The following is a 27,706-nucleotide window of genomic DNA, read 5'->3' as shown; positions in this document are numbered from 1 at the left end:
TTGGTCTGAGCATTAAGAACACTCAAACACTTTCGCTTGTTTTATTTATTAAGCAATAGCTCATGTTTACTAATGCCTCAGAAAATTCCTTCTTCGGACTTCATCTGAGAGATGCTGAGAAACATTAGGTGTCTCTTTTCCATCATGGAGAAAAATCGTTTTATTGATAACGATGCAAACGAAGAGAAAGCAACTTTCCCAATGAATCTGAACAAATAATTTACACAGAGGCAAGCCCACATGATATTCCACTCAGGAAAAATCAAGATTGCCTATTAAAGATTTTAAATGTTAGATCTTCTTACATATTTATAAGCAAAGGTAGAGAAGATGATAGAAAACCATCTTAGTTTGCACATGTACTTGCAAGCAAAGGATTTCAGGCTTTAGAGAGAAAGCAGATCTGAACCTTTCATAGCAACCCAGCTTTGTAAAAGCAGTTGTTCAAGTGGGCAGAAGCAAAGCAGCTCTGCATGCAGGAGACTGCTAATAGCACGTTCAGATCAGATCCACCAAAACCCTGAAACAGAGCAAGACTTTGACCAACAAAGGAAAAAAATATTTCCATTCTAATCAGGTTATTCAAAGGACAGAGCAGACACATACAAATGTAGACTTCATTCATTCAAAAAAGTTCCTGCAGGACACAGATAGATTCACCGTTGTTCTGCAATTCCTTTATACTTATTACTGACTACAAGTTCTGCAGCAGGAGGAGAGTTCATGCAAGTCTGAAGTGGAAGTTCAACAATCCATACCTGGAGAAAAAAAAAAGCAACAACCAACAACCTCTTTCAGATTTCTTTGAAACTCAATGCCTGGTTGGCCATTATTTCAGCAGGCAGCCGGAATTCCTACGCATTTCAAACAAACACTCTGAAATGCTTTTGGGAATTTTGACTTTGGCAGTCGCTTTGTGAACCTCCAACCACACAGGACAGATCTGTATTTGAAAGCTGTGCCATCAAGCCACTGCTACGTCAACTGAGAAATACACATCAGCGCTGAGGGGAGAAGCTCTGAACACAAATTGGTGACACTCAGCTTGGCAGGGAAGGATGGCACCATTCACTGCTTTGAGAAACAATTTTTAGAAGTTACTTTCTGCTACTTCTTGTGGTAATTGGACAAAAAAAAGTACTACAGTTGAAAGATTAATAAGAGTTTGAGCCTGGAAGACACAGGCACTGAATAAACATTAAGAGCAAAACTCAAGGTTCCGTGCTGCTATGCGTTCAAGTCTTTGCTGCTTCCATTTCCCTTCCACTCCTCTATTTCTTGCTAAGGAAAGAATTGCAATATCCACACAAGTTACACCTCGCTTACAATGATTTTTTCCATTTGAGACTCTTATTAGGGTACAAATCTCAAGCCCACCAGCTGCCATTTAGCACTTGGAAGATCTGTGAGAGCACCCAGACAACAAGACAAATCTCATCCCAGGCTCACTTCGCTGGCAACGCATTTGTGCACTTGTATAATGATTTCCAAAAGATGAAAGTCAGTTGAATGCCACTCACCTTTGGTACTGTTAACCAGAACTCAGTTTTAATTAAGATGCCTGAAGAGAGGTGTTCTAAGACCTGAAGAAGTCAGACCTTAAAAATGAACTGGCTGACATTTCTCCCAGCTTTCTGAAAACGCTCATGATGGACACTAATCACCATAGCTAGGAGTTGGTGCTTCCAAGAAAGTGACAAGAAGAATAAATAACTTCTCTTGTGAGCTGCAGAAAATGTCATCAGCCTTAAAAAGGCAACTCAGTGAAGTGAGAAGGTGCAGAATAGCATCAGGGGAACTCCACGAGTGGGACAGCTGGAAAAGTTCAGTCTCAGTAAACTCAGCAGCTTCTCCACTGAAACAAGTTTCTTCCCTGGGTATTGGCATCACTGGAGCACTGCTTGTACTCCACTGTAACTGTGGTTGAAAAGCCTTAATTATAGATATATGCTCCAGAGAGTTCTCTTTTAACCCCGGAGCTAAGATTAGAGAAAATGAAGCAACTGCAAAAGGGCAAGGAAAAGAGCTAATTATTTAGAAAGAAAAGCAAATTTAAAGACCAAGACGTGGCAGACCTCCCTTCTTTGAAGCCACTATTTAAAGCTTTATCAAGTTTATGAACAATAAGAAGTGTCAAGTGACACATTTCTTATATTTTAAGGGGCACGTGGGACTTGGATGCAGAGCTGCCAGCAGATCTCAGACATGGGAGCAGCTAAGTTCCCGTTCTACCTAAGATTTTAGAGAAGAGGGGCTGCCCAGTAACCTCTTGTGCCACACTGACTGGTTTTACTGACTGGTAGTTTTCTCCAGTCATCCATCAGACCCTTTAAATTCGGCAAGAGAAGCACAGTCTGACAAGTCAGCCATAACCTGATACCCAGTACTGCTTGTATTTCTCACAAAGCTGTGTAATAAACACTCTCATCCTTGTTACCTACCTATCCAGTCGAGGTAACACAAAATAACACCACGAGTGTCAGTTACACTGATAGGGGAGATACCATTACCACTGACAGGTCATGTTTTGTGCTGAATGGAGCAGGACAAGTAGCACTTTCTGCTCCCCAAGTTGTAAGAAGTCACGAGCAGCATGCCAGATCTGTTTATCTGAAGGTAAACTCCAAAGGAGATAACAAATGTGAAAGTTTGTTCATGGCAAACAAAATGGAAAAGGCAGTCTTACAGGAGAGCAGAGAATTACAAAATCGAGGGGGATGTGCTCTGATTTCTGGATCAGGGAATAGAGAGTCATTGTTATACTCCTGAAAGCGACTTGAGCATCAGGATTTGTACAGGTGTCTGTGAAATCTGATGAACAGATTCACATTTCTGTTCAGTGCCAAAAAAAACCATTGACAGCATTCTGCAAACAATCTGGGATCTGCAGTCAGAGTTTCTTTCGCAGCCCTCTCTAGAAACAGGAATCCCAGATAAAACTGCATATAAAGGGAATACATGAGCAGCCCAACCACACCAGGCCAGCCTGAAGTGGTTCTGCCCTGGGAGACTGGTTCAGATTAAGACAAAGTACAAATTTAGGGCAGAATAGTCACTCCTGAGTTGATTCCAGATTAAGAAGTGCTAGATACAAAGCTAATATCTATTCAGCTTTAACAGAATCTACATAAGCATTGCTTAAATGACATTTAAAAAAAACAATCATTTAAGTAGTCATTGACACCTGCTTTCTATTCCAGTATATCCCACCAGATTATCTACATCTTAATCCATTCAGTTATGGAAAAATTCCTTTCCAGTTTTCTAAAAAAAGTGAGCCAGAAGACCTATATGTGCATTTCAATCACTAAACACGAGTGCTTCTCTGCTACTTTTCCAAGATCTCATATGCACAAAGCTATTGCAGCCACCTGTCCCTGTGACTGCACCGTACAATGCAACATTTATGGTATCACGCAATTTAAAGCAGCACAACCTACTGAAGTTAATCCACAGAGAGAATAACCTGGAAGACACGAAGCATGATGGACCCTCCAGAAAGGCAGAGTCCTTTGACAGCCGATGTCACAACTGCTCTGCTCACATATGTGTTCATACCTCCCTGATGTGCACTGCACCACTGAGCCCCACGCGCTGCATTCTGGTTATGGCACACTCCATAGGAGCCTGCAAACGTCAGATCTCCTGCACTGAATGTGATGCTGTGTGAAAGGTGATACTACCTCAGTCTGGTAGAAAGCATTTTCTGCCTGACTTCAACATACCATCAGTGATAAGGAACTTTCCAATATTTTCCCAGTCGGTCAAACACATGGCAGTTAGCTGGCAGGAAATTTGTATCTACAGTTGCTCATAAATCTTGCTGTCTCACCATCTGATCCCTCCTCATAATGGGAAAACATACAGCTCTGCAGATTGCTGTGTGATTACGGCTTTCACTGCTGACCTACGGATGTCAGGAGCCAGAACATTTTCCTGCTGAAATTTTCCTTTAAAGAAGGAGAGTTAATCATGGCAGTGTTTAAGAACTGCATACAGAGGATGTTTCAACTGCCAGCCACAGAACTACCTGCCCATGGATCCTCTGCCCCACGGCAGAGACAACCCTGTGGGATACGAGTACAAGACTCCCCATTTTTAAACAACATAGGGGAGCTAGAACACAGCCTGCTGGTTCATTCAATGATGTGTTACCATCACGGTTCAGACCACCAGCACGAATAACGAGATCAGTGAAAGCTCTAATTTCTTAATCAGCATCTCTTCCCAGGTTAAATTGGGACTTCGCAGCTGCAAAATGGATTCACCACTTCACGTACTCTGTGCTTCAAAACTCTCTCTCCCCCCCTGCCCTCTTTCCTTCTAAGACAGAAACTTAACTTTTGCATAAGCTCACTCTGTAGTACAACATTTAGTCAGCCCAGGAAAAACTGCTTATTTCACAACTATATTGAAATAATGAACTTCAGAGTAGCCAGTTCTAGAAATTGGCCACGCAAAAATAGCTGTTATAGCTCTAACTTGCATTTCATTCCTTACATTCCAATTGTTTTACACTGTGTTTATCAAAATAAGCTTTTCTAAGTTTGCTTTTGCATCAGCTAGGAAGCATCTAGCCAACACAAGCAACAATGGCAGCCTCAAAGGTGTCACAGAGAGCCAAGCTCAAAGTTCAGCTGCAGCACCACGGGCCAGTGTGCCACTGCCAAAGACTCAGGCAGCATGACAAGCTGGCTTTCTGCTTACCTCTGGCTGGCAGAGAGCAGAAAGGTTTTCCTCTTCTCTTCCCAAGCCCTAGGGAAGCCTTCCAAGCAGGGGAAGTCTGCAGAATCACCCCATTCTCAAGCAGCATGTGCCAGCAGCAACATGAAGCTGACAGCCAGAGACAGTTTCATAGCTGCCCCGAGGTTGGTATGGCAAAGCTGATCTTCCTCTGGTGAAGAAGAGGTGAGCAGCAGCATTCTGGAAGCAGCACTCGCTGCTCCCTGCTTAGGTTGAAACCAGGGCTGCTTTTTCAGCAGTACAGCCCAAACACTGGGAACTTAATTCACCAAAGCCAAAGTTTACAACCCCAAATTGCCCAAGGGCTGCGTTCTCACAAGTCTTCAATCACATTTGAAGCCTGTGTCTCATTCACAGCCCCGAGCAGCCAGGTAGAGCTGGCAGCAGAGGGCACCACACAATCAGCTTTGTGATTTATATACTTCCATCATGCTCACAAGTGATTTTATAGAGCACAAATTACTACTACAACAAGCTACAGGGTGACTTTATAAAGCATGCATCATATCAAATGAAATGCATAAAAGGAAAGGCTGCTAATTTGCCACAGTGCTTCTATCCAGCAATTCAGAGAATGAGATGTTCAAGCTTAATCTCTCCTGGAGTTCAGGCACCACGTTCCCATAACAGCACACACCACGCAGCTCGGATCTCCAGCGCGGCCAGACAGGTAGCGAGGGGGATCTCTGCAGAGGATTAGGACTCATGCAGCTATCACATCAGCCCAAGCACAAGCTACCAGCCCACAGACTAACTCATCTGTGTCTTACAAACCACAGGACCAAACAGCAATTAAATGTTTGAGCCGGCGATGCCCAGCAGCCCCTGAAGCAGAGAGCTGAAATTCAAGAGACAAAAGGAACAGGCTGATTTCTCTTGAAATCCTCCACACTTGCAGATCATGTGCTTTTACCTACCGAATACCTTTTTAAAAATATATAAAGAGAAAGATGAAACTACACCAAAGTCAATCTTTATTACATTAGCATGCTGATATACGCATGCTGGTGAGGAAAAAATGTATTGAGTATATGAAGCTAAGCCAATGCTTTTGTTATCAGCAGACCATTTTAGTACCTCCATCCTGTCATCCCTATCAAGAGCCACCACCCCACCAACCTTGTTGCACACACCATGAAAAAAGGACTTCATATTGCCTAATGAGCAATCGTAAATCCATTACGATAAAGGATGCTTCTGCACATGCAGTCGTAGTCGAAGCAAGTCAATGCAATATTGACATCTGCAGCATGACCTTGGGGCAGGTCTGCCACAGCTTGAAGCCATCCCTTCTCTGCAGGGTGAGACCCAACCACCAATGCTCCAGAAGAAGAAACCCAAGGGCAGAAAGAAAGAACCCAGACCTGAACCACGGTGTCGAAGCAACTCTGTTAATTTCAAGCACCCTCAAAGCGTAACTGCAGAAACAATTAACTGCCCAGGAACTTCTGCAGAAACAATCCACCATAACCTTCTCAGGAATATATTTACATGGTTCCTGGTTGCTTAACTTTCTGATAGCTCTGTTTCAGGCACTAGAAAGATTAAACAAGTCAAAGATAGCCTGCATGGATACACCGCCCTTGTGAAAGTAACACGCAGCACAGGTGCACAGCTACGCAAATGCTACGCATGATTTAAACATCCAGATCTTAGCACAGCAACTGTATACTCCAGGAATTCTTTTACCATTTTAATCCAACCGCATCTTAAAACTTCTCCCTCCTTTTGCTGTAACTCTGGAAGATAACATTACTGAACAGCAGCGGTATTCGAGAGAAAGAATGAGCAGGAACAGAGATCTCATTGAAAACTCAATTTGTATCATGTCTAAAATGCCTCCAATACAGACATGAGCCTGCACGAGAAGGCAAATTAAAGCCAGAAATAGACAAAAAAAAAATCTCTTTTCTGACTGCAACGAATATTGATTTTTATGATATAGCCTCCTATGGTCTTACTAGTTTCGGTGTTAAGAAGTCAGCCCTTCTGTACGGGTTCACGAGCAAGCAGACAAACAGCACATTCATTACAAGCTGGAAGGTGATGAGCTGTACAGAACTGTGAATGGCTGTCAGGACCATTGGAATCATCAGCACTGAGGGTGCCCGACAAACTCTCTGCAGTCAGCTGGCAGATAACTCTATGACAACAGTAAAAAAAAAAAAAAAACAAACAACCATTTGTTTTATCTTTATTCTGCTTCATCTGAAATTATTTTCACCGTGGCAGCCAGCTGTCCTTCGAGGTACGTTTTCCATTGCTCAGTGTAACTGCAGCCATCACTTCAGGGCCCAGTCCTTGAAAAACACACACATATGATACACAGATGCCTTTGCTATCAGACCCACTGTGACCCACAGCTCCACATTACTGAAAAGGGAAGGTTGAGCCTTCATCCTGCACCCAGCAGCTCTGGTTTGCACAAGCACTGGAGCTTTCATTTCAAATCCCCCTGCAATCAGCACAAATATTCCCCTGCCCAGTTCAACACACCCACAAAACAAAACAGACCTCAAAATTTATGGACAGCTGTCATGCTTCAAACAGCTATAGGATAAAGAAAAATGGAACAAACACTCTGCATAGTGCAGGTAATACGACATATCTTACTTCTGAGATGACTGAACATATACTGAAATCAGCAGTGATGCACTGCACTGTAGAAACTGCCAGGCTTACAGCTCCTCTTACCCAAAGCCCACAGCTCGGGGACCATTTTGGAAGACCAAAAGAAGAAGTAAGTCTGTTACCATCTTTTCTGCTGGTCTAGACTTAGCCAAAACTAACTGCTACCTCCACAGCAAGGAGCTTTGAAGCTTCCCAAGGATAATTACCAGCTTCCTCCTTCATAATGCCTAGAAGCCACGATTTTACATTGATCTTCACCTTGCCAAAACACCAACTATGCAAAGCTGTGCAGCAGTGGCCTGCAGGGCTGGGTTATGTCAGCAATGCAAAATAGGCTGCCTGCACACAACACGAGCCCAAGCACAAGTACCATAGGCTTGCTACAAGCACTGCGTGCATTAAAAGGATTTCTGTGCAGTCTTGAGGGTCAGCTGCACAACCACTATATGGCACACAACAGCTTCTTACCCCATCAGCATGGGACACGAGCAGATGATCACACCTGGGCTTAACCCCAAACGCTCACATCTGGAAAGCATCTCTTTGGGAAGGAAGAGCCCCATCCCAGCATGGCTATGTCTTGTTCCAAGAGAGGAATTGCCACAGGAAGTTTCTCTACCTTTACGGTGCAGTCATAATGCAAGTCTCCAAGGAGGGAAAGATTTAGACAACCAAGAGTTTTAAGTAGTCCTGAAGAAGGAGAGTCTTGTGAGACAGCAGCTGAAATGGTAGTTACACACTGACATTTCAAGCTTTCACATCCCCATCATTCTTAATGGTACAGAGCCAAACCAAGAATTGGATAAAGCAATTACATTGCCAGAAGTAAAACAGCTAAGCTGAGCTTACAAATGTCTGATTTGGGTGATCTAGCTCTGTCTCTCACACGGAGCGGAAGGGTTTGTCTGCTAGATGTGCAGCTACACCACCGGGACAAGGAAGGAACGCAGCCACTGGCTGCAATGTCACTGAGCAGTGGGCACACAGTGGCAAGAGCAGAGGGACCCGAGCTCGTCCTGTCCTCAGGGAGGGCTGGGTTCTGCAGGTCCTTGCCACACGGCCTGGGGGCACCAGGTGTAACAGGAGCTGCTCGCCGCCTCCACCTGAAGCAGGGGAGGAGAAATGGAGCAGACGGCTCTCCTTTGGGAGGCAGAATCCTTTGTGCTGTAAGGATGGGACAAGCCGCCTTTTTCCCTAGAGCAAAGAGCTCGCTCTACTCCCTCACCGCGTTCAGCCGAAAGGCAAGCAGACCTCCGGATCCACGGCAAGTACCGGCGTCCCACCTGCAGCCCATCCCAGTGCAAAACCCTCGTCCCTCACCTTACGTAAAGGCAGACCTCGCGTTCCCCACGAAGAGCAACGACACTCCCCAGCGCATCCCGCTCAGTCGGGCAAAGCCTCCCCCGGCCCTCCCCGCGCCGTTTGGGGTGGCCTGATCCCCCCGGGCAACTCACAGCTAAAGGGGAGCGCTCAGCCCACCCACCCCCCCCAGCCCCTCGCACGCAGGACCGCAGCGCAGCTCAGCGCTCGCCCCCCGCAACCGCTCAGCGCGCCGCCCGGCCCCGCTCAGCACACCGCCCCCACTCACCGCCGCCTCTCCTGCCGCCGCCCCCGGCGGCCCCACGGCCGCCCCCTCCCCGCCGCTCGCCCCGCCGCCCTCCAGCTGCCGCTCGCGGTACAGGGACCAGAGCCCCACGTTGGGCAAGAAGACGAGAGCGGCCAGCGCCAGCCCCACCGCCTGCAGCAAGCGCTTCTGCTTCCGCCGCATCGGAGCCGCCGCCGCCGCCGCCGCCGCCGTAAGAAAGAGAGGAAGAGCGAGCGCGGAGCCGCCCTGACGGAGCGCAACTTGCTCAGCGCGCGCGACGACGGCGGGCGGCAACTCGGGCACTTCCGCTCCGTTCCGCGCGGGAGGCGGAGCAAACGAGGCCCCGCCCACCCCGCCGGGAGGGAGGGTGGTCCTTCCTCAAGCCCCGCCCCTCCCGGCTGGACCCGCGGGGGCGGCGCGGGGAGCGGCGAGCTAATTGCTGCGGAGCGGCCCCGCAATTAGCGCCCTGGTGGAGATCTTCGTGGTAATTAAGCTGCCTTCCTCCGGCCCATAAACCACATGATGGATAGCCACGGGATGGCTCATTTGTTTATTTATTTTCCTCTTTTAAATAAACAAGCGGCGGCTTAAATAAACCACATTTCCCGAAATTAGGGATCATTTGTTAATGGCAAAGAGCCCTGGGGGTGAGCAGCAGCAGCAGCAGCAGCAGCAGCAGCAGCAGCAGCAGCAGCAGCAGCAGCGAACCCCATGCGAACCCCATGCGAACAGCAGCACTGTGACCGCAGCACCCTGCAGGGCTGCCGGGGACACAAACACGGCCCTCTTCCAATGTGGAGCCCAGAGGGGAACGTTCCATTTCCTTGAACAACAGCAGCAGAAAGTGCGTGAGAACGTCACGACCCCCCGGCAGAGCGGGTTGGGGTATAGCCGAAGTTCTCAGCCCGCTAGGTGGCGGCTACCCGCATGGTCAGGCGCAGAGAGCCCCGATTTCGGGGAAAACACAGAATTGGGAGGGGAGTTCTGAACCCCACTCCTTCATTCCTATTAATTATAGATGAGAATTGGTTACCAGCTTATTTCTTCTATGGAGCTGATAGCACTTGCATTGTTCCTTCTTCAGCAGGGACAACAGAGCCCCGAAATTCCCCTGTTCCTGCCCCAAAAGCAAAGTGAGTGCTATTCCTCATCACTGAGCACCCCACAACAGCACTGAGAATAAAGCTGCACTCACATTACCCACTGCATCCATATTCCTGTGGGCAACACTGATAGTAGCTGGACAGTTGGACTAGATGGCTGTAGAGGTCTTTCCCAACCTTAATGATCCCATCCCACCCCAACACCACCCATCCCACCCAGGATCCAGGCTGCAGAGCTGCATGACCTCCGAGCAGACCACAGAATGTTGTGCTGCCACCTGGACCCTTATAACAACAGCCCATCCCTTTGCTTCCGTGCTCTTTGAAGAGCGCTGGGGAAGCAGCAGACGGTTTTGTAGGTATGCGCACAGGATTACATTCTGCCCTTGGCAGAACATCCTCATTTATATAAAGAAATGACAGCCACAAAGTTTGAGAGTTAATTAAAACAAAGCTACTAGCTGGCTTGACATATGTTTAAATTTGGGATTCTGAGCCTGCTTGCTAAATTAAATGTTTGCTTCGTAGATTGACTACGGCAGAGTTGCACAAGATTTAACAGGGAACAGAATATGTCCGATGCTGCAGGTAAATCAGTGCTCAGCCTGGGAGCATCCTGAACGATGAAAGCAAGTGAAGAGCCACGTAGGAATTCCAGTGATTGTACCTGAAATGAATGCGTCAGGTTTTCCTTCCCAAGTCATTGTGGACTGCAAAACCACGTACAGCTCATGCAGCCATACGTAGAATCGCAGAATGACTTGGGTTGGAAAGGACCTTAACGATCATCTAGTTCCAAACTCACTGGGGTTCAATCCACCAGTGGGGTTCTGATAACTGAATGGGTTCCATGGGGTGAGCGAGCAGGATGTGGGTGCTGCAGCCATGAGCACACATTGCAATGCCCGTGTCCTCCAGCTGGGACCTTTCCAAAATTTGTCACAGTGGGGACTGGGGGACCCAGCAGGTCCTCAAGCAGAGCCTGCAAGCCAAGAAAACCCGGCTTCAGCCAAAGCCACGGGTGGTACCAGCACACGGCTTTGGCACGTTGCTGTAACACTGCCTCACTGACTTCTTCCAATAACCACCCAGCATTTCTCCCTCTCCTCTTTCTCCTGAAGTTTCGGTGGAGACAGCTCTCGTTTTGGCCTGTTGGATGTAATGCTGTGGGGATTAATTGGGTGCATGCAAAATAAATGTGGATTTGTTTCTGAGACGGAAGAAAGCCTGTGGATGTTAAGCCTCGAGCTGGAAAGGGAAATGTATACCTTGCTGAAGCACTTTTCAAAACAAATATAGGATGAATTAATCACTGCTCAATCCCCATTTGGAAGCTCTCTTTGCTAGTAAGCTGGGTCGCCTGGCTTCCAGCTTGTGTGCTGAGATGCTGAGAGGCAGAATGCAGCAAAAATGGGTAAGGGCCGGTGCTGGTTCTCCTGCAGGGGTGGGTGTGGAAAATGTCCACGAGCTCCGTGTCCCTGCTGTGCCTGCTGTGAGGTCGCACCCAGGATGCAGCTCCTCCACAAACCCTTTGGCTGGGCTCTGGGTGGGTGTTGGTATGCTGGCAATGCTCCTTTCTGCTAATCTAGTTTTTAACCAGGAGGAGGAAAGGAAAAAAAAAAATCTCTAAATAATAAATGAACCTCAAACATGACCGTATCACAACAGGACTTTTTTTTTTTTTTTTTTTTTTTTTCTTTGGCATTGCTTTATCCTTCAGCATTTATTGGTTGAAGTTCAGCTCATATCTCACGTGAATGGAATTGATTTGTTGTTTCTCTTTCCTATATTTTTCCCCCAGAAAAGGGAACATGCTGTGCTCAGCAACAAATTCACCTGTGGGCAGGAGTCAAGCCCTGCTCTGCAGCCCAGCAGATTCTGCTTCTGACATGCTGGGGTGCCCCCAGACCTGGGGGATGGGCACTGGGGATGCTGCAAAAGCACAGGTGTGCTTGAATTGCTTGAGGAGGTGAGGGTGACTGCAGGATTTTTAAAAGAAGCTGTAAGCCCCTGTGGGAGGGCATCCAGACTTTGCAGGAAAGGGAAAAGAGCACCAAAAGCAGGGGAGTAAGGGAAAAACTTGGGAAGCAAAATGTGAGTTCTCTGTGTTGAGACTGACTTTGAGGTTAATCTGCATGGGATGGACCTATGCACAGCTTCTAGCAGAAAAAGAAATAAAATAAACTAGCCAGTGTTCCCCATGGATTCGCCTGGTTGAACCAAATCCCCATAGTCAACAGAGAAATCTGCTGCATTTGCTTTGGGCGAACAGAGGCAGCAGCATGAGACACGGCCAGCCTGCTGCTAGAGCAGAGCATGAAGCAAAGAGGTGGTGGGCCCACTCATCCTCCACAGTGCAGTTGTGTGAACATACCAGCATTCAGCTTTGCAAGGGGATGTTTGTGTTTGTTTTTTTCCAAGCCAAACCCCTCACCCACTTCCAGGCTGGGGTACGGTGTGTGGCAGATGTGTGGCTCTGGCGGCTGTGTGGCTTTGCTGCTCTTTCTGAGCACAGGAGGATGCTAACAAATCTTGGCATGGGGATGAGGAGGGAGAGGGTCTCCTGCTGCTGTCTGCTCACGTAACCTTATTACAAAAGAACGAAAACCGCAATTGTTGTTGCAGTTTTCTGCCTGGCATAGGCAATGAGCCTCGTCTGCTCTCTCTGCTCTGAGTTCAGGTATGCTGCAATGAATAGGATTCGTTCCAAGCCCAGTGGAGACAGCAAGGCTGGCTGCAGCGAGATGTCCCCACAGCTCCCTGCCTCTGCTGCTTTGAGCACACCATGCATTTTTAGGCCAATATTTCCCATGCTTCCCAAGGGATGTAAAAGCTCACGCTCTAATAATTAAGGCAGCTCTGAGCATTGCAGCCTTCAGCATCACTTTTTGCTTCTTAGACTTAGTTTCCTGTCACAGCTATTCATGCATGGAGCAGGTAGCAGCCTTCCAAATGTGCCAACGTGGCTTTAGCTAGAATGAACTGAAAGCAGATTCTCCAGTGTGTATGTGAGAGCAACGCCAAGCTAACACTGAGAGAGGTTTGCAGCCATGAACCTTGCAGCTGGGAGGTTTCCTAGGAAGAGCTGTGCAGAACTGTGCTGGACCTGGTGAAGAGGTTTGCTCCACACTAGATCCATGGGTGCAGGCTGGGTGAGAGGAGCACTGTGTGGATCCCAGGTCTTCTTCAAGGTGGAACTGCAGTAGTTATGGAACACCTCTGTCCTCAGGCTCTTCTTTATTTGCAAAGTGTGAGAAACTCTGCTTGCACCATTAAAACAGAACCTTATGGCAAAGGGAAAGAGGAATGAAGATGCTTAACCCAGCACTGATTCTCTAATGCTGAAGACAGCCGGGAGAATGGGAGAAGTAAAGCTGGTTATGATAGAGTTTAAGTGAAGTGCCTAAAAACTTAAATGATACAGATCATCACATTTTGAGTTACTGCACTCAAGTCCCACTACGGGGAAAAGAGCACGAACTGTGAAATGGAAATAGAGGAGAATCCTGTCCAGAATTCAAGAAGTGCCTTTCAAGTGGAGAAATATCAGCATAGGAGCTGATCTATGAAGCAAAGCTGGGCACATGGGGTCTTCCATGGGGAGATAGCATCATGGAACAAGCCTGGGGCTGAGCAAAGGTCACCACTCTGAGTGGGTGGCCTGGGCACAAATCCCCCTCCATGGACCCCAGCAAAGCCTGTGGCAGCTGAAGTGGCTGCTGCCCAAAGGGCATGTTGCTGAACCAGCCCCTCTGAGCACTTTTCCAGCAAGGGGTTGCTCTCTGCTTCAAGCAGGTCCTCTCTGAGGGCTCTCGTGTTCAAGAGCCATAAGAAAACCAGGTCCTTTGTGCTTCATTTTCCCTCTCTAAAGAGAAAGGCAGGAAACACCACGCATGAGCTCAGTGTGTGGTGCTGCCTTCATCCCCAGGGTCCCAAACTTCCTTCCTTCTTCTCCTCCTGCAATCTGCAGCTCATCCCTTCCTGTTCCCAGTCTGTGGACTACAGGGACTTAGACCATGACACCACCCCCAGCAGCGTGCCCAGGTCCCCCTTTCCCTGCCTGAAGGAAATAAAAGCTGCTGTGTCCCAACCTGTCCAACAGCAAATCTCACTGGGGAGCCGTCAGGGCACTTGGTCTCAGAGCTGTGTTTAATGGAGCATGCAATGACCCAGTGATTCTCTGTCACACACTTGTGCATGTTGTGCCCTCGCAGGTGGGGATCTGAGCTGTGTGTTTGGTACATTGATAACATACGCGGTTTTGTTTCTAGATCAGAAGGAAACTTCCTAACATCTTTCTCTTCTCTTTTTTTATTTTCTCTTCTGTCTCTTTTTTTAAGGGCTCTCAAGGTGCTTTACCAAAGAGAAATGCTATCATATCATTTCAGTGTGGTATCGAGTGGCTCGCTGTACCCCCAGCAGGGATGTCTGGGGGCTGAGAAACCCAATGCCTGCCCCCTTGTCACACACACAGAGGACACTGCCACTACAGCATCTCCTCGCCAGTGCCCAGCCTGTCCCTGGTGCTGGGAACCCCCTGCAAGTCAGAGAGTGACCAAGTAGGGATGTGGAGAGCAGTCAGCAATCACTGGGCAGGAAGACAGAAATTAAAGCCATAAAAAAGCAGCTGACAGTATTCTTTTAAGCTTTCCCAGACATAAACCCTCTGCTCTGTGGACACTTGGGTCTCTCATCAGCTCGCATTGTTTTGTTCCTCCATGTGCTTCTCGTCTGGATGAAGAGAACAGAAATGTTATGGCAGGGAGGGAAGATGGGAAGGCTATGAAATGCTGCGAGCTGCCGGTGTGTTTTGAGTTGCTTTATTCTGAATCAATATTGAACTGAAGAGGAATTATAAATCTAGCAGATTACAGCTGAAGCAATGCCAGGGCATCTGTTTCCAGATATTTTCTTTTCTTTTGTTTTCTTTTTTTTTTTTTACTGGCTAGAGCAGCTGTTTTTACAAGAATCCACAGTAAAAGACTTATTAAAACAAAAGGGGAAAAGAAATAACAATAAATGGGAGATATATAGCAGACAAGGAGCAGCAGAGATGCGGGGCTGGGAAATAAATGGAAGAGAGAAGGAAGAACCAGCAACTGACTGTTTGTAACCAGCACCAGGCGATAAGAAATCTGGAAGACATTTGTTTTACACGACAGCAATCCCAAGCCCCAGGATTTTGCCGGGTGATTTATGATGTCTGGCAGCTGTTGCAGGGGTTGAACTAAGCACAGCAGAGAGAGAAATGTGGAAATCACCCTGAGCACCGGCATGTCGCTCAGTGACAGGGGAGATTTATGGGTGGGAAGCAGATGGGGCGGGTGGGAGTTCTGGAGGTGGGGTTCCAGACCCATCACTTTGCTGTCTATGACCAGATTTAGCTTTGGTGGCATTCAGGTTACAATTAAGGCCGTGGCTGTGTAATGGAGGGCATTCACACAGCTTAAAGCCTCACTGCACATCACTGGGGTGATGTGACCGAGACATCACAGCCCAGCGAAGGATGAAATAATGCAGGGAGGGGGAAGAACCTGGAGGTCATGGAGCCCATCACACGGCCTCACCCAGCCTCTGTGGGTCACTGGGAGGCATGAACACATGCAGCTTTGCTGAGTCCATCATCAGTGGCCCAAGCCTCCCTAAGTGCATCCCTGCCATAGATCTTTCTCTAACTTCTTCCATTTGACATTCCAAAGGCTCAAAACCTTGGGAGAACTTCCATTTTCACAGTAGCAGCATGCAGGATTTTCCCCGTGCCATCCCAAATAAATGATGCTCAGGATCCAGGCGATGGTTTCAAACTAAAAGAGAGGAAATTTAGGTTGGATACGGGGGGGGGGAAAATATTACAATAAAGCACGGGATGCTCAGAGAGGAGGTGGATGCCCAATCCTGCTCTGCTCCTGGTGCCAGGAGTGACCAGGGTGTTCCTGACCAGCGCTGATCCCACCATGGGATGTGCTCCCGTGCCCTCTGCTGCACCACACATTGCCCCTTCCAGCCGCTGGGGATATGGCCTTGTGTTTGCTCTGGGTTTATTGATTCATTTTGCAACAATGCTCCGTAAATGGATTCATTCTTGCAGTTATAACCGAGTCGATGAGAGCTTGGGAAGTAGAGATGGAAAGAAAGCTGAATAGAAATCAAGCCCGAAATACAACTGCAGAATGAATGCATCTCCTAGGTGTGCAAAAATGCAATAAATGTCTCTCTGCACCGAATGGACAAACAGTGTCTGAAAACCTAATTTTTGATCTCTTTTTCCCTCAGCCCTCTCCATTAAACGAGCAGAGTCAGAATTCTCTTCTTTTTTCCTTTTCTCTGCCTTGTGTCTTTAATTGCTAAATCTTCCGGGCACGGATTGTCTCTTCTAAAGCAGCTGAGGACCGTTGTGCACAATGGCCCTCCAGTCGCTGCTGGAGCTCCAGGATGCAATCCAAAGCGAAATTATTCACTGAAATTTGCAGTCAGCTCACAGAGAGCCGCTGAGCAGGAAGGAAGCAATCTCCACCTAATCCACAGTTTGATGCAGATTATTCATACGGTCCTGCTGAAGAGTTAATGCACTCGATCGGGACAGAATCGAAACGATGCTGACTTAATATGATGGAAAATAAATAGAATCTGCTTTCGAAGGATGCATTGACTGAGCTGTCATGTCTGATGCTGGGGAGACAAGAGTCTACAAGGTTCAGCTTAATGTAGCGTGGAAATGTATTGGGTTGTATTTATGCCCATATATGATACTTAGCCGGCTATTGTGCTGATTAAATATTTAATTAGCTGTCTGTGAGGGGAAACGCACCATTAGTCTATAGGGAATTACACTGTTCCTCGAGTCTGCTCTTAAATAAAACTTGTAATTCATTGTCACTTAACGTTATGTTAAGTGCACATTAAGGAGGTGTTTTCAAGGGGAATAAATGCAAAAAATAGTTGCTAATGTTGGGTTGGACGCACCTGCATGTGCCTTGTGGGCATCCTGGGGCTGCTCCTGCCAGAGGAAATGCTCTGGGGCTCTCTGCTCTGCTAGGCAGCTGTTGGAGCTGAAGTGCTGGTTGTGATGGGCTGCAATCACTGTGCACCTGGTCCAGGTGCTGGAGCAGACTTCTCACTGCAGATGGACCTAAACCAAACCCAAAGGCTTTGGCACGGTCAGGTTGCTTCATCCCGTGCCCAGCTTCCAGCTGTCACCACTATGCAGCATGGCTTCTGGGAGCAATCACCGAGATGGGATTCCCACAGCGCACCCAGCTCTTCTTTTATGTGCTTCACATGGGAGATGCAAGGTTTGCTTAGCAGCCTCAAGCCTTGGGGAAAATGGATCTGGGCTCAAGCCGTGACTTGGCATCACGCTTAATTATAAGGTGCTGCAGGTGGGGCTGTGGGAAGCTGCAATTTCCCTGCATGTGAGCGAGGGGCCACGGTGCTCAGCCATGCCGTGGCTCCCTGGCATGCAGAGGATGGGATGCAGAGCCTACACTGGGTCACACTGGGATTCACAACAGTACTTCCCTCTTGTGCTCCCCTCCTCGTGTACTGTGACTGGAGTGGTGATGCCAGAGCTCAGACTGGAGCTCTCAGGGGGAAGTGGAGGAGGCTGTTGACTGCCTGAGTTGGGTTCCTTGGGTTTCATTTCTTTTTCTCTTTTAATTTTTTTTTTTTTTTTTTTTTTTAGCTGGCTTTCACACCTCCCTTCACTCTCTATTTTTGATAAATTGAGTCAGCCCTGGGTTAGGCACTGGGGGAGTGGAAAGGCATTGAGAGAGCTGTGGGATGGGATGGTGGTGAGGCTGAGTGCCTGAATCCTCTGGTGTAGGGCTGTGCCACACTCAGAGAGTGCACAGGCATCTATCAGCTGGTTAGGGCAGGGAAAAAGGGTCTGGATGGGGGCTTTAGGGGCAGCTCATGTATGGTGAGTAGGGGTTGAAAGCCCCTTCTCAGTCCAGGGATGCATCTTGTGCAGCTCTTGAGGTCTTTGTACTTTTCTGCAGTGCGTCCTTCACGGTGCTGGAAGAACATCTGGCTCCTGAGCCCTGGATCCAAGCGTGACAGCACAGAGGATGGCTCTGGGCTTCACACAGCCGCAGGCAGATGGGGCGAAGAGTGGGATGGGTTTTTAGCTTTTCTTTAGAAAATTAATCACACTTTAATTACAGTGAAACCTGGAGACATGGCGAAGGATTAAGTGGATTATCTTCAAAGTAATTTGTTATCAAATATTTATCCTTCTGGGAAGGGAGATGCAGTTTGAGAAAGTCTGTGTTATTAGTGCTGTGGGCCAAGGACGTGCCATGTCCTTCCCTCCCGCTGCCCCCCCAGCCCCTTGAGGCAGTGGCAATGCACAGCAGGGTCCTTCCTTCCCCGGGTGCTTCACTGGGGCCTGGGAATGGTGGCTTTGGTGCCATACTGGTGCCATAGTGGGGCATGGGGTGACAGTGGGAATAGCCATGGGACAGGTATTCTACTGAGGAACCGGAGCTGTGGGGTGAATCAAGTTCAGCCCGAGCTCCTCATCTGCTCAGCAGACTGCAAGTTTAGTGCTCGGATGCTTCATTAACTAATAATAATGAGTCATTGTGTTTGCCTCCTGGGCACTGTAAATGATCCAGTGCCAGGAGACGCCGTGGGCCTGTGGAATCGTGGTGAAGCTGGAAGGGGCTGAGTCTCAAAGCACAGAGAAGCGTGGCACAGATTTACCTCTGTGTGCCCAGTCCTGGGGCTGCAGCCATGGAGATCGAGGTCTCAGGGACAGGACAGTGCCACATTAGAGCCCTCTTCCATCTGCCCAGTCACACAGAGCAGCTCTTCTTCCTTTTCCTTCCTGTTGGTAACCATCCTAACAGGCATTGCATGTGCTGCTGATACCAGGACACCCCCAGTTTGGAGCTGGGGCCCAGCTGCAGCATGAGGTCGTGTCTGCGTGCCAAACACGGCAGAGCAAAGCATTGTTTCCCATAAAACCACACGGATGGACATTAATTAGATTCCTATCCTTTAATTCTTTATTAATTGAATCTCGCATTCGCTTCTCTTTCATTTTGCTGCAGATTAATGCCGTACTGAGCAGTGGGGATTTCCCTGGGCATCCCTTCCCAGCAGCACATCCAGCCCACACTCTGCCCTGTGCCCACCACCACCACCACCCTGGGCTGGAGACCCCAGCTGTGCCACGGCACAGCGCTGGGTGTGGGTGGATGCTATTTAGTGTGTCCACATCATTAACGAAGGAGAAAGCACTCCAGCAGCCTGATGGGAGATGGGAGGCAGATACAGCCGCCTGCTCATTTCCGAGCACCAAACAGAAATATTTGCTGCGTGTTTCTGCCTGCTATGTATCATCATTAGCAATTTTGCTGTCTCTGTTAAGCATTTGTCTGTAATAATATAATTTTAAAAACGCCTTTCTTATTTCTTTTAGCCCTTCCAGCAGTAGATTCTCCCTGGCGTTTTTATCTTACTTTTTGCATTAACCCTTCACATCTCCCGTGCAGTGCCAATCCCCACCCACCTTCCCTTTGCTATATAAACATTTTCCATTATAATTGCTGCTCTCTTTCCACTGCCAAATCACAGAGCCTTTAATTGCTTCCTTTCTTGACCACATAATTGGGCTTTCTGGTCTGCAAACCACCTCTCATCCTCAGCCATACATTTTCCCACCTTCTCACAGCTCCCCACCTTCCTGGAGCCCACCCATCCCTTACTCTTTGCCATGACCACCAGCCCTGCCAAACAGGAACAGTGCCCCAGACCCATACTAGAACTGCCCATGGACAGGCAGCACACAGCATCCCACCTTTGCCAGGCTGTGGGAGGTGAGAAAACTCCCACTGTGCTGCAGGAGGTGTGAAAAATAGGGAAGGGAGAAGCAGTTACAACATGGATTCTCTGAGTGTTAAGTCACCTGTGTGACCCCTGCTATGTTTTTTCTGTGTGCTGGCGCCTGCATGGGGTGGGAGGCAGAGCTCCAACAGTGGGTGCCCACTTTCCCCAGGTGAGGCTAACTGGTTAGCTCTGAGGGCCAATGATAGGAGGGGAGGAGATCTCCAGACAGTGAGTTAGGGATGCTGTGAGCCTTCCTCTCCTACACACAGTGCCTGTGCGGCTCAGCAGCCTGCTCACTCTCCCTCCCCTTGCCCTTTATGGCAGGCTTCAGAGCAGGGGAGCAGCCTCTGCTTGTTAGCTGCAGGTAATTGGTTGCAGACGGGGCTGCTCTGGGAGAAGAGCAGGGAGCGGCTCAGGGAAGAGAGCTGGGCTGAAAGAGCAGTCACTGTGCCCAGCACCAGCTCACCAAGAGGTGGGGCTGGACCCATTCTCTGGCTGCTTAACGTCCCCTAACTACAAAGCCCTGCAGTGTTCGAGCTCCCCCCTGGCAGGGGTTGGAACTGGTGGGCTGTAAGGTCTCTTCCAACCCAACCAATTCTGTGACTGTGCAATTCCCAAGGAAAGCTGAGAGCCGGGGATATCCCGCACTCAAGAAGCACAGCAAACCCCACAAGGCTGGTGTTAATTGCCAGTTTTGCAGAACGCAACTTGTGAGCAAACTCACTGCTGGAGGCAGGATGCGGGTAGCCCTGAGGCAGATGCCTGCACCACACACACACACACACACACACACACACTTGTGTGCAGCTCTCAGATTTTGCATGCCTTTGGATATTGCTGTTGAAAAGATGCAAAGCCAGGGCTGCTGAGGATCCTCTCTGCAGCCAAAACCCAGTGAGATAGTGAGATGTGTTCCTGCCCTCCTGAAGCTTCCCCTTGCCCTGAAGTTGGGGGCATTTCATCAGCAAAGTCCCACTGTTAAGCTCCTGGCTGCAGGTTTCGGCTGATGGAACCACATTGACCCCACGCAGTCAGAAGTTAGCGAGGGAGTTTGAGGGGCTGACAGGTGGGAAAGGGGCAGGAATGGGAAACAGAGCCCTAAAATGAAGCAGGAATGCAAAGGGAAGATTTTCTTCCCCCGTTTAACTGGCAGAAGGTGACACTGGGCCTGTCACCCCTCTCATTACGTCTCCAAGGCTTTTCATGCAAATTCAGGCAAACAATTTCTCGGCTCCCTTTTAGCGCTCCGGGAGGGCCGATTTCATTTCAGGAGCAGTGGGGAACAATAATCATCTTGAAGTGTCTTCCATCCTGAGAGACGCCGATAAGAGCCGCGCAGTGGACTAACAGCACTAATTTGGCATTTTCAGCTGATAGCTTTGCAGATGACAAAAATCAGCCAACATAAAAGCACGGTGAGCTCCGGAACAGCATCACTCCTGCCTTTGTGCCCACCCTCCTGTATCCCAAGAGCAGGGTGAAGCCCCATCCTTGGGACACCACTGCTCCTCTCTGTGCTTTCAGTGCGGATGGGATGGTTTTGGGAGGGGAACCGTTGGCAGGGAGTAGAGCCCCACTGTGCCACAAGCTGTGCATCTGTTCTGCAGTGTGCCAGTGTTCACCCCGAGTTCTGCTGCTGTCCTAAAAGGGTACTAAGCCCAAAGCCCAAATCTTCTTGCTGCAGTTCCAGTCCATCGCATCTTGGCCTCACCAGCAGAGGATGAAGAACAGACACTTTCACCCTTGTGCTTACTTTTCCAGCTGTTGCTTTGCTACAGCCTGCTCTTTCTGAGCCTAAAAGCCCAGTTTTCTCAGCTCACCCTTTTGTTTTCCTCCCCCTATGGTTTTCTGCCCCCATACTTCTCACTGGGTTATTTGTAAGGTTCAGCTGAGTTCAGCTGAGCCATAGGCATCAGGGCTGGCAGAGAGTTAAACTGGGGATGCCAGGGCAAGACACACTAGGAAGAGCAGTGGTGTTGCTGATGCAAGTCCCCTGCTGCCAGCTGGAAAATGAAATCCCATCCCATGCTTGTGAATGGGATTTCAAAGCAATTTTTTGACCTGAATTGGGGCAAAATGCGATACCAGAGTTTTTTTCATGGGAGAATGGGTGGAGAAACAGCTTTAGGAGAGCTGCAGTGGAGTGTCACAGCTCGACGCGTGACTGCTCAACCGGTGCCCATTAATTTTGTTTTCTCCCTGAAGACAGAAATGGGACAAGACGAGCGGCTCTGGTTCTCCCATCCCTTCTCCCAGAGGAAACTTGTAATTTTTGAACCATCTTGAATTTTTCCCAAAGGAAAAATTTTCATTTTTATGAGAGTGACATTTTCAGCCAGCAAACCGTTCTCACGGGAAATTTCTACCTGCTTTTAAATTCACCTCACTCTCCTGAGCTTTGATTTCTTCCTCTCTCCTCTTTTTTTTTTTTTTTTTTTTTTACTTTTCTTTTTGACCAGAGGCACTGCAGACCCGGCACTGCTCACTCAGAGCTGCTCTCATTCTCCTGTGAGATCAAAGGCAGTGATGCCCAGGACAGCCCAAGTCCACCATTTGGGAGACGAATTCTTGGGTTGCATTGCGCTTGCTGGCCCACATTCTGGCCATCTCCAGCAGCTCCTGCCCTCTGCTCTCACTCCGCTGACATTTATTGTGGCTCTGCCAAAGCTGAAAAAGAAATGATGCCCATTTGCCTTGTCCCTTCGGGGAAACCATACAAGATTTCTTGTCTCGTTTCCAAATGTAATGGGATAATGTCTCGCTGGTCTGGCTGGTGGTTCTATGGAGGGAGCTTTGCTAATGCAGCAGTAATGCCCTGTTGATGTAGGCTATGTATCACCAGGGAATCTTGGATCAGCACTGTTATTTTATTTTTTAGCACAGGCAGCTTTCATAGGAAGGGATCACCAGAAATCACCTATCCTGTGACATATGGCACTGTGTGACTGCTCTCCCAGGGACTCTGCAACATCCCAGGGGTCCCCAGTGACCAAAGGCTGAGCGCAACACCAGCCTGATGAAAGCCTTCAGAAGCATGGAAGCATAGGCAAACCCAACTTCTTCCCTTCCCTTCCCTTCCCTTCCCTTCCCTTCCCTTCCCTTCCCTTCCCTTCCCTTCCCTTCCCTTCCCTTCCCTTCCCTTCCCTTCCCTTCCCTTCCCTTCCCTTCCCTTCCCTTCCCTTCCCTTCCCTTCCCTTCCCTTTTCCCATCCTTTTTCCCTTCCCTTTCCTCTCTTTAAGCCTGGGGCTCAACTTGGCCTGTGCCCAGAAACTGGGGAATGGCTGTGAGCTGGTGGGAATGAACAGGGCACTCTTGCATGTGTGATGCCTCCCTGAATTATTTACGCTGCCCAACGAGCTCTGTGTCATTTTGCCGAAGGGAAGGACTTAATGGCTCAGCCCCGCCTTACCCAGCTGCTACAGGGAGCAGCGCTCCTGCACTGGGAAAGGCTTTGTGCTGAGACGATGCAATCCTCCGGAAAGCCCTTAGAACCAAGCAGCATCTTAGAACCAGCATGGACCATGCTGCAACTTTTTCTCTTGCAGGAAAAAATGCTGTGTTTGGCCCAACGTGCAGGAAACCACCTATGAAATGCGAAGCACTGGCAAGCCATTTCTACAAATTATCAGAGGGGAGGGGGTGAGAAAAAGGAGCTGTCAGCCCTCGTCCTTCCCTGGGAAGTGCTGTAGGATGAGATCTGCAGCACTGGCACCTGCTGCCCTATACAGAGCCTGCTGTGGGGCTGCAGCTAACCAGTGCTAAGTGTCAGCTCCATGCAATCAAGGAGGAGGTGTTTGCAGCTATTTAAGCACACACTCCTGCTGAGCAGGCTGTTATCAGTGAATCTCCCAAGCTCACTGAGGATAAATGCCAAAGCTGTGCTCCCAGCTGTGAGCCCTGCTGTGAGCTGGGTTTCATCATGACCACAGCTGAAGGAAGAAGCTCTTTGCCCTTTCCTTCTCACAAAACCTCAGGGTCCTGAGTTTGGCATCATCATCCCTTTGCTGTTCTGTGGCTCCAGCCTCTGTGCGGCTCTTTGCTGCTTTCCAGTCCCATCTGATTATTCCAGATTTGTCCTTGTCTTTCCAACAGAAGATGCTCTTTACCACTGTCCCCTGTAAGCAGGACTTAATCTGAGATAGGTTTAATGAGTGGCAGAAGAACTACCTAGGAAGGCTCTTAAAGCCTTGCTGCTCTCAAAGCTTTTATTCAGCTGGAACGGCTTCTGTGCAAGCCCTCCAACAACAGCTGGAGACTGATGTGTGCTGTGTCTCCTGGGGACCACCAAAAGCAGAGGGAGAGGCCAGCAGGGCAGCACAGAAGTGCTGATCTTGCTCAGAAAAGCCGTAACGGAACACCCAGTGCTGCCCGTAAATCCCATTGTCTCATTACGCTGCTGAGCAAAACCCCAAAAGAGGAGAAAAACCCATCACAAAAAACACTCTGCTGTAAAAGTGGAATATTACAAAACTCAGGGCATAAAAATAATAATAAAAGTGCAGGAAAATGTGAAGGCACAGCTCTGTGCATGTGCCAGCAGAGCGTCAAGAACTGTGGCGAGAGCACCAGGGCTCACTTAAGGGGCCGTGGGTCTGACCCACAGAACTTCTCTTCTGCATTTCCAGCTCATTACAATTCCTTGGACTCAGGAATATTCATGTGCATTATGAAAAGCTTCCCCCCTGCTAATATTTTAATTGCCAGCCGCTTCCTGTTCCAGGCGGAGTGAGGGAATAGGATGCTGAGGAGTCGGGGGGGAGCGTCAGGAACTGCAGATGGAGCTGGGGGGGGGCCTGGGCAGGGATTAGCACTCTGCACACACGTGCACACACACACAGCACAGCGGGGTTTCTCTGCATGCCGAGAGGAAACCAGTTCAAACAACAGGTCTGGCATGAACATCTCCTGCTCTATAAATAAATCAATAAAGGGAGTGCGCTTTGGCTGCTCCTCCTGCGAGCAGCTTACATTCCCCCCAGTGCTTTAGGTCCTGCTTCAGCTTCACTTTCCATCCCTGCTGTGAGGTTTGTGGGATGAGGACATGGCTGTCCCCACAGCCCCCAGACCCTAAGTGCTGGAGGAGCAGTGGGGCTCAGGAAGGGTCACCCCAGAGCAGCCCACAGCTTTAGGGCTGTTGCCATTTGTTCATGTTAACTTTAAAGTAACAGAGCCAAAAAGGAGGAGGTTGAGCTTGTTTCTGAGTTATTCAGGTGACTTGGCAAAAACGTAGGGAGGTAGGGGCAAATTAATTGGTTGTTGTCAGAGGCCAGTGGAAATAGGATGGCTCTATCTGGGATAGCAGGATCCTGCACCCAGGGCTGCTGCTGGCTGCCTCAATGGCCACATTTGGGACCACATCCCACTACGACTGCCCCAGCAGCAGCACACAGAGCAGTGGGGTCCCAGGGCACATCCTGCACTGCAGCCAAATATTGATGGGCTCAGATCTGCTGGCTGCTGGAGCACAGCGCGCTCCCGATGCATTACAAGGTGATCAATAATGAGTGGAAATTAATGCAGTGGAAATGTTGCGTTCAGAGCCAGTTGAGAGGTTGGCTGTGGGCTGTCGGTGCTTCTGGGCCTCATGGGGACAGCAGGACACAGCACAAGATGCAGGCGTTGTCAGGGCATTCCACTGCATCTCCCTCAGTATGGGGCTTGCAGGATCTCAGGTGGAAAACCAAAGCTCCTTATGTACTTGCAGTCACAATGTTACTTTAACAATCAAATGGTTTTCATCCCCATAAACCCCACCCTGCTCATGCTTCCTGCAGACACAACCCATCTGCTCTCACCTCACTCACATTCCACTGCCTTTTTTTATTGCCTAACAAGTGATTTCTGATGTGATTTTGCCATCAGGCTGAGCTGCTGCTCCCAGCCTGAATTGCTGTGGTGGTGTAACACGAGGTCTCAGCAGGGCTGAGGGACAGAGCTCTGAGTCACAGCTACCTGCCGTTCCATGGCCAAGCCAGCAGCTCACTGCCTCAGCAGTCCCTTCGAAATATTTTCAGCTGGGGGCTGATGCAGTTTCTTTGGGATTGTCTTTTAAGAGAGAAAACGATCCCGCTTTAATTTTAAACAGCAAAATCTCCATCCATTTTCCTGCCCAGCTGTATGACCTGGAACAATATTGGCAGGATGAATTCTTTGCCCAGAAGTGAGCAGAGGTGCTGAGTGTGGCTCCCAGCCTTGGCTCCTTCTGCAGCTTCCACATGGTGCTCAGCAGCTCAGCAGCAATGAGGTTCCCCAAACACTTTTAATGCATAATAGGACTGGTTCAATAATCCCATTACAGTCTGTCTTCAGGATGCCAGGACTAATTGGCAGACACTGGGACCTGCTTCCCCAGCTGGAATTTTATTGCTCATCACAATTAACCACAATACTAAAGTCTCTTGGCTGCGTATGTACCATTAGCTCAGTCTGGAGCCATGTCCTTGCTGGGCACTTCCAGGTCCCCAGTGCACTCTGTCCCCAGCCCCTGGCAGGAGCTCATGATTATTGCAATGGCTGATTCTCCTTTGCCTTGTGCCTTTTGCACTAATAGGATTTATTTTGCACATGTTCACTTGGAGCATCTTAGTGCACAAAATGCTGAGAGCAGCCGTGCATTGGACATGTGCTTCACTCCGAGCAGGGGCAGAGCCTCAGCTCTCTCTGTGTGATGGACACATTTGTTTAAGTGCTATTTTTTTCTGCACTACAGCAGTTAAACAGCAATCAGAGCCCATCCCAGCCGTGTGCCTCCAGCTGCTCAAGGCTGAGCCGTTTCCTGGGCCTTGGAGGGAGCAGAGAGCTGTGGACAGACCCTGACAACACAGCTGGGGCCTTTTGTTGCCTTTTAAGCAATTCTGGCTTTAGAAACTCCACTCCCACTGTGGCTCTTCCTGGCGATGAGAATTTCTTTGGCTCTGTGTTCATATTCCCCATCCCCACACATGGCTCAAACGACAGTGCCATGGAGTGATGCTCTGAGAGCATGCGAGCCAGAGGAGAAACAGAACCTGAGAGATATGACAGGAGAAACTTTACAGGGCTCCAGAAAGTGATCACACAAATTCTAGGAAGAAAAAAAAATCCACCAAATACATTAAATAACAAAGCAAACTCAGAACCATGAATGGATGGAAGCAAGGGGAGCTTTCTGGGGAATCATCAGCATTCCTGACGGTCCCTTTCCATCACTTCAGCAGCACCAGGACGCTGGGGTGAAGGGCACAGTCTGTGCAGAGCTCAGGTTGTCTTTAGTTTCTCGACATTTTTGAGCCAAGATCTACGAGATATCTGTGGATGTTTGAGCTGCTGGATGTACCAGGAGTGCTGCTTTGGGATGAGGCTCTGTCATGGGGCAGAATGGGGGACAGCAAAGCGCGGCACTTCAGAAGACACTTGTTGAGAAGAGGAGCAGAAGGAGGCTGGAAGGGTTTGTGTTGTTTTTCACAGCCTGGGCTGTGACTAAGGCTGAAACACATGGGGTCAGGGCGGGGAGGGCTTGGCTTCAGCAACAACCACAGTAATGATGGCATTTGTGTTAAACACAGGCTGTCGGAACAGATAGCCGCTGAGCAACAACTGAAATTACACTTCATTCCTCTGTTGATTGCTTTTTAGGTTGAATAAAACCCTGTTTTAGTCTATGACTTACAGCAGTAGCTGTTCACCAAAATAAAACTCCTCTGAATTCACCCCATTTCAGTTCACAATTCCAAGCTCCCACCCCATACCCCCGTGCAATGGCATGCATGTGCTGGGAGCCCACGGAATGCATGAGGCTGCCTCCCATTTGGTGCCTTTTCTTCCACACCAAGCT

General features: G+C 48.9%; 1 protein-coding gene across 1 annotated transcript in view; it reads right to left on the bottom strand.

The window, feature by feature from the left end:
• The window catches only part of GALNT10 (polypeptide N-acetylgalactosaminyltransferase 10), an 82,094-nt gene extending 72,825 nt beyond the window's left edge, over positions 1–9,269 (bottom strand). Inside the window, exon 1 of the mRNA XM_052684655.1 lies at positions 8,963–9,269. Within this exon, the coding sequence (XP_052540615.1) occupies positions 8,963–9,142 (180 nt within the window). The 5' untranslated portion in view covers positions 9,143–9,269. The remainder of the gene's footprint in view (positions 1–8,962) is intronic.
• Between the last annotated feature and the right edge of the window lie 18,437 nt (positions 9,270–27,706).

Source organism: Tympanuchus pallidicinctus, unplaced genomic scaffold (assembly GCF_026119805.1).
Source record: "Tympanuchus pallidicinctus isolate F22 unplaced genomic scaffold, pur_lepc_1.0 scaffold21, whole genome shotgun sequence".
Lineage (NCBI taxonomy): Eukaryota > Metazoa > Chordata > Aves > Galliformes > Phasianidae > Tympanuchus > Tympanuchus pallidicinctus.
Note: the sequence above shows the minus strand (reverse complement) of the source record. Positions and strands in the feature narration are given on the sequence as shown.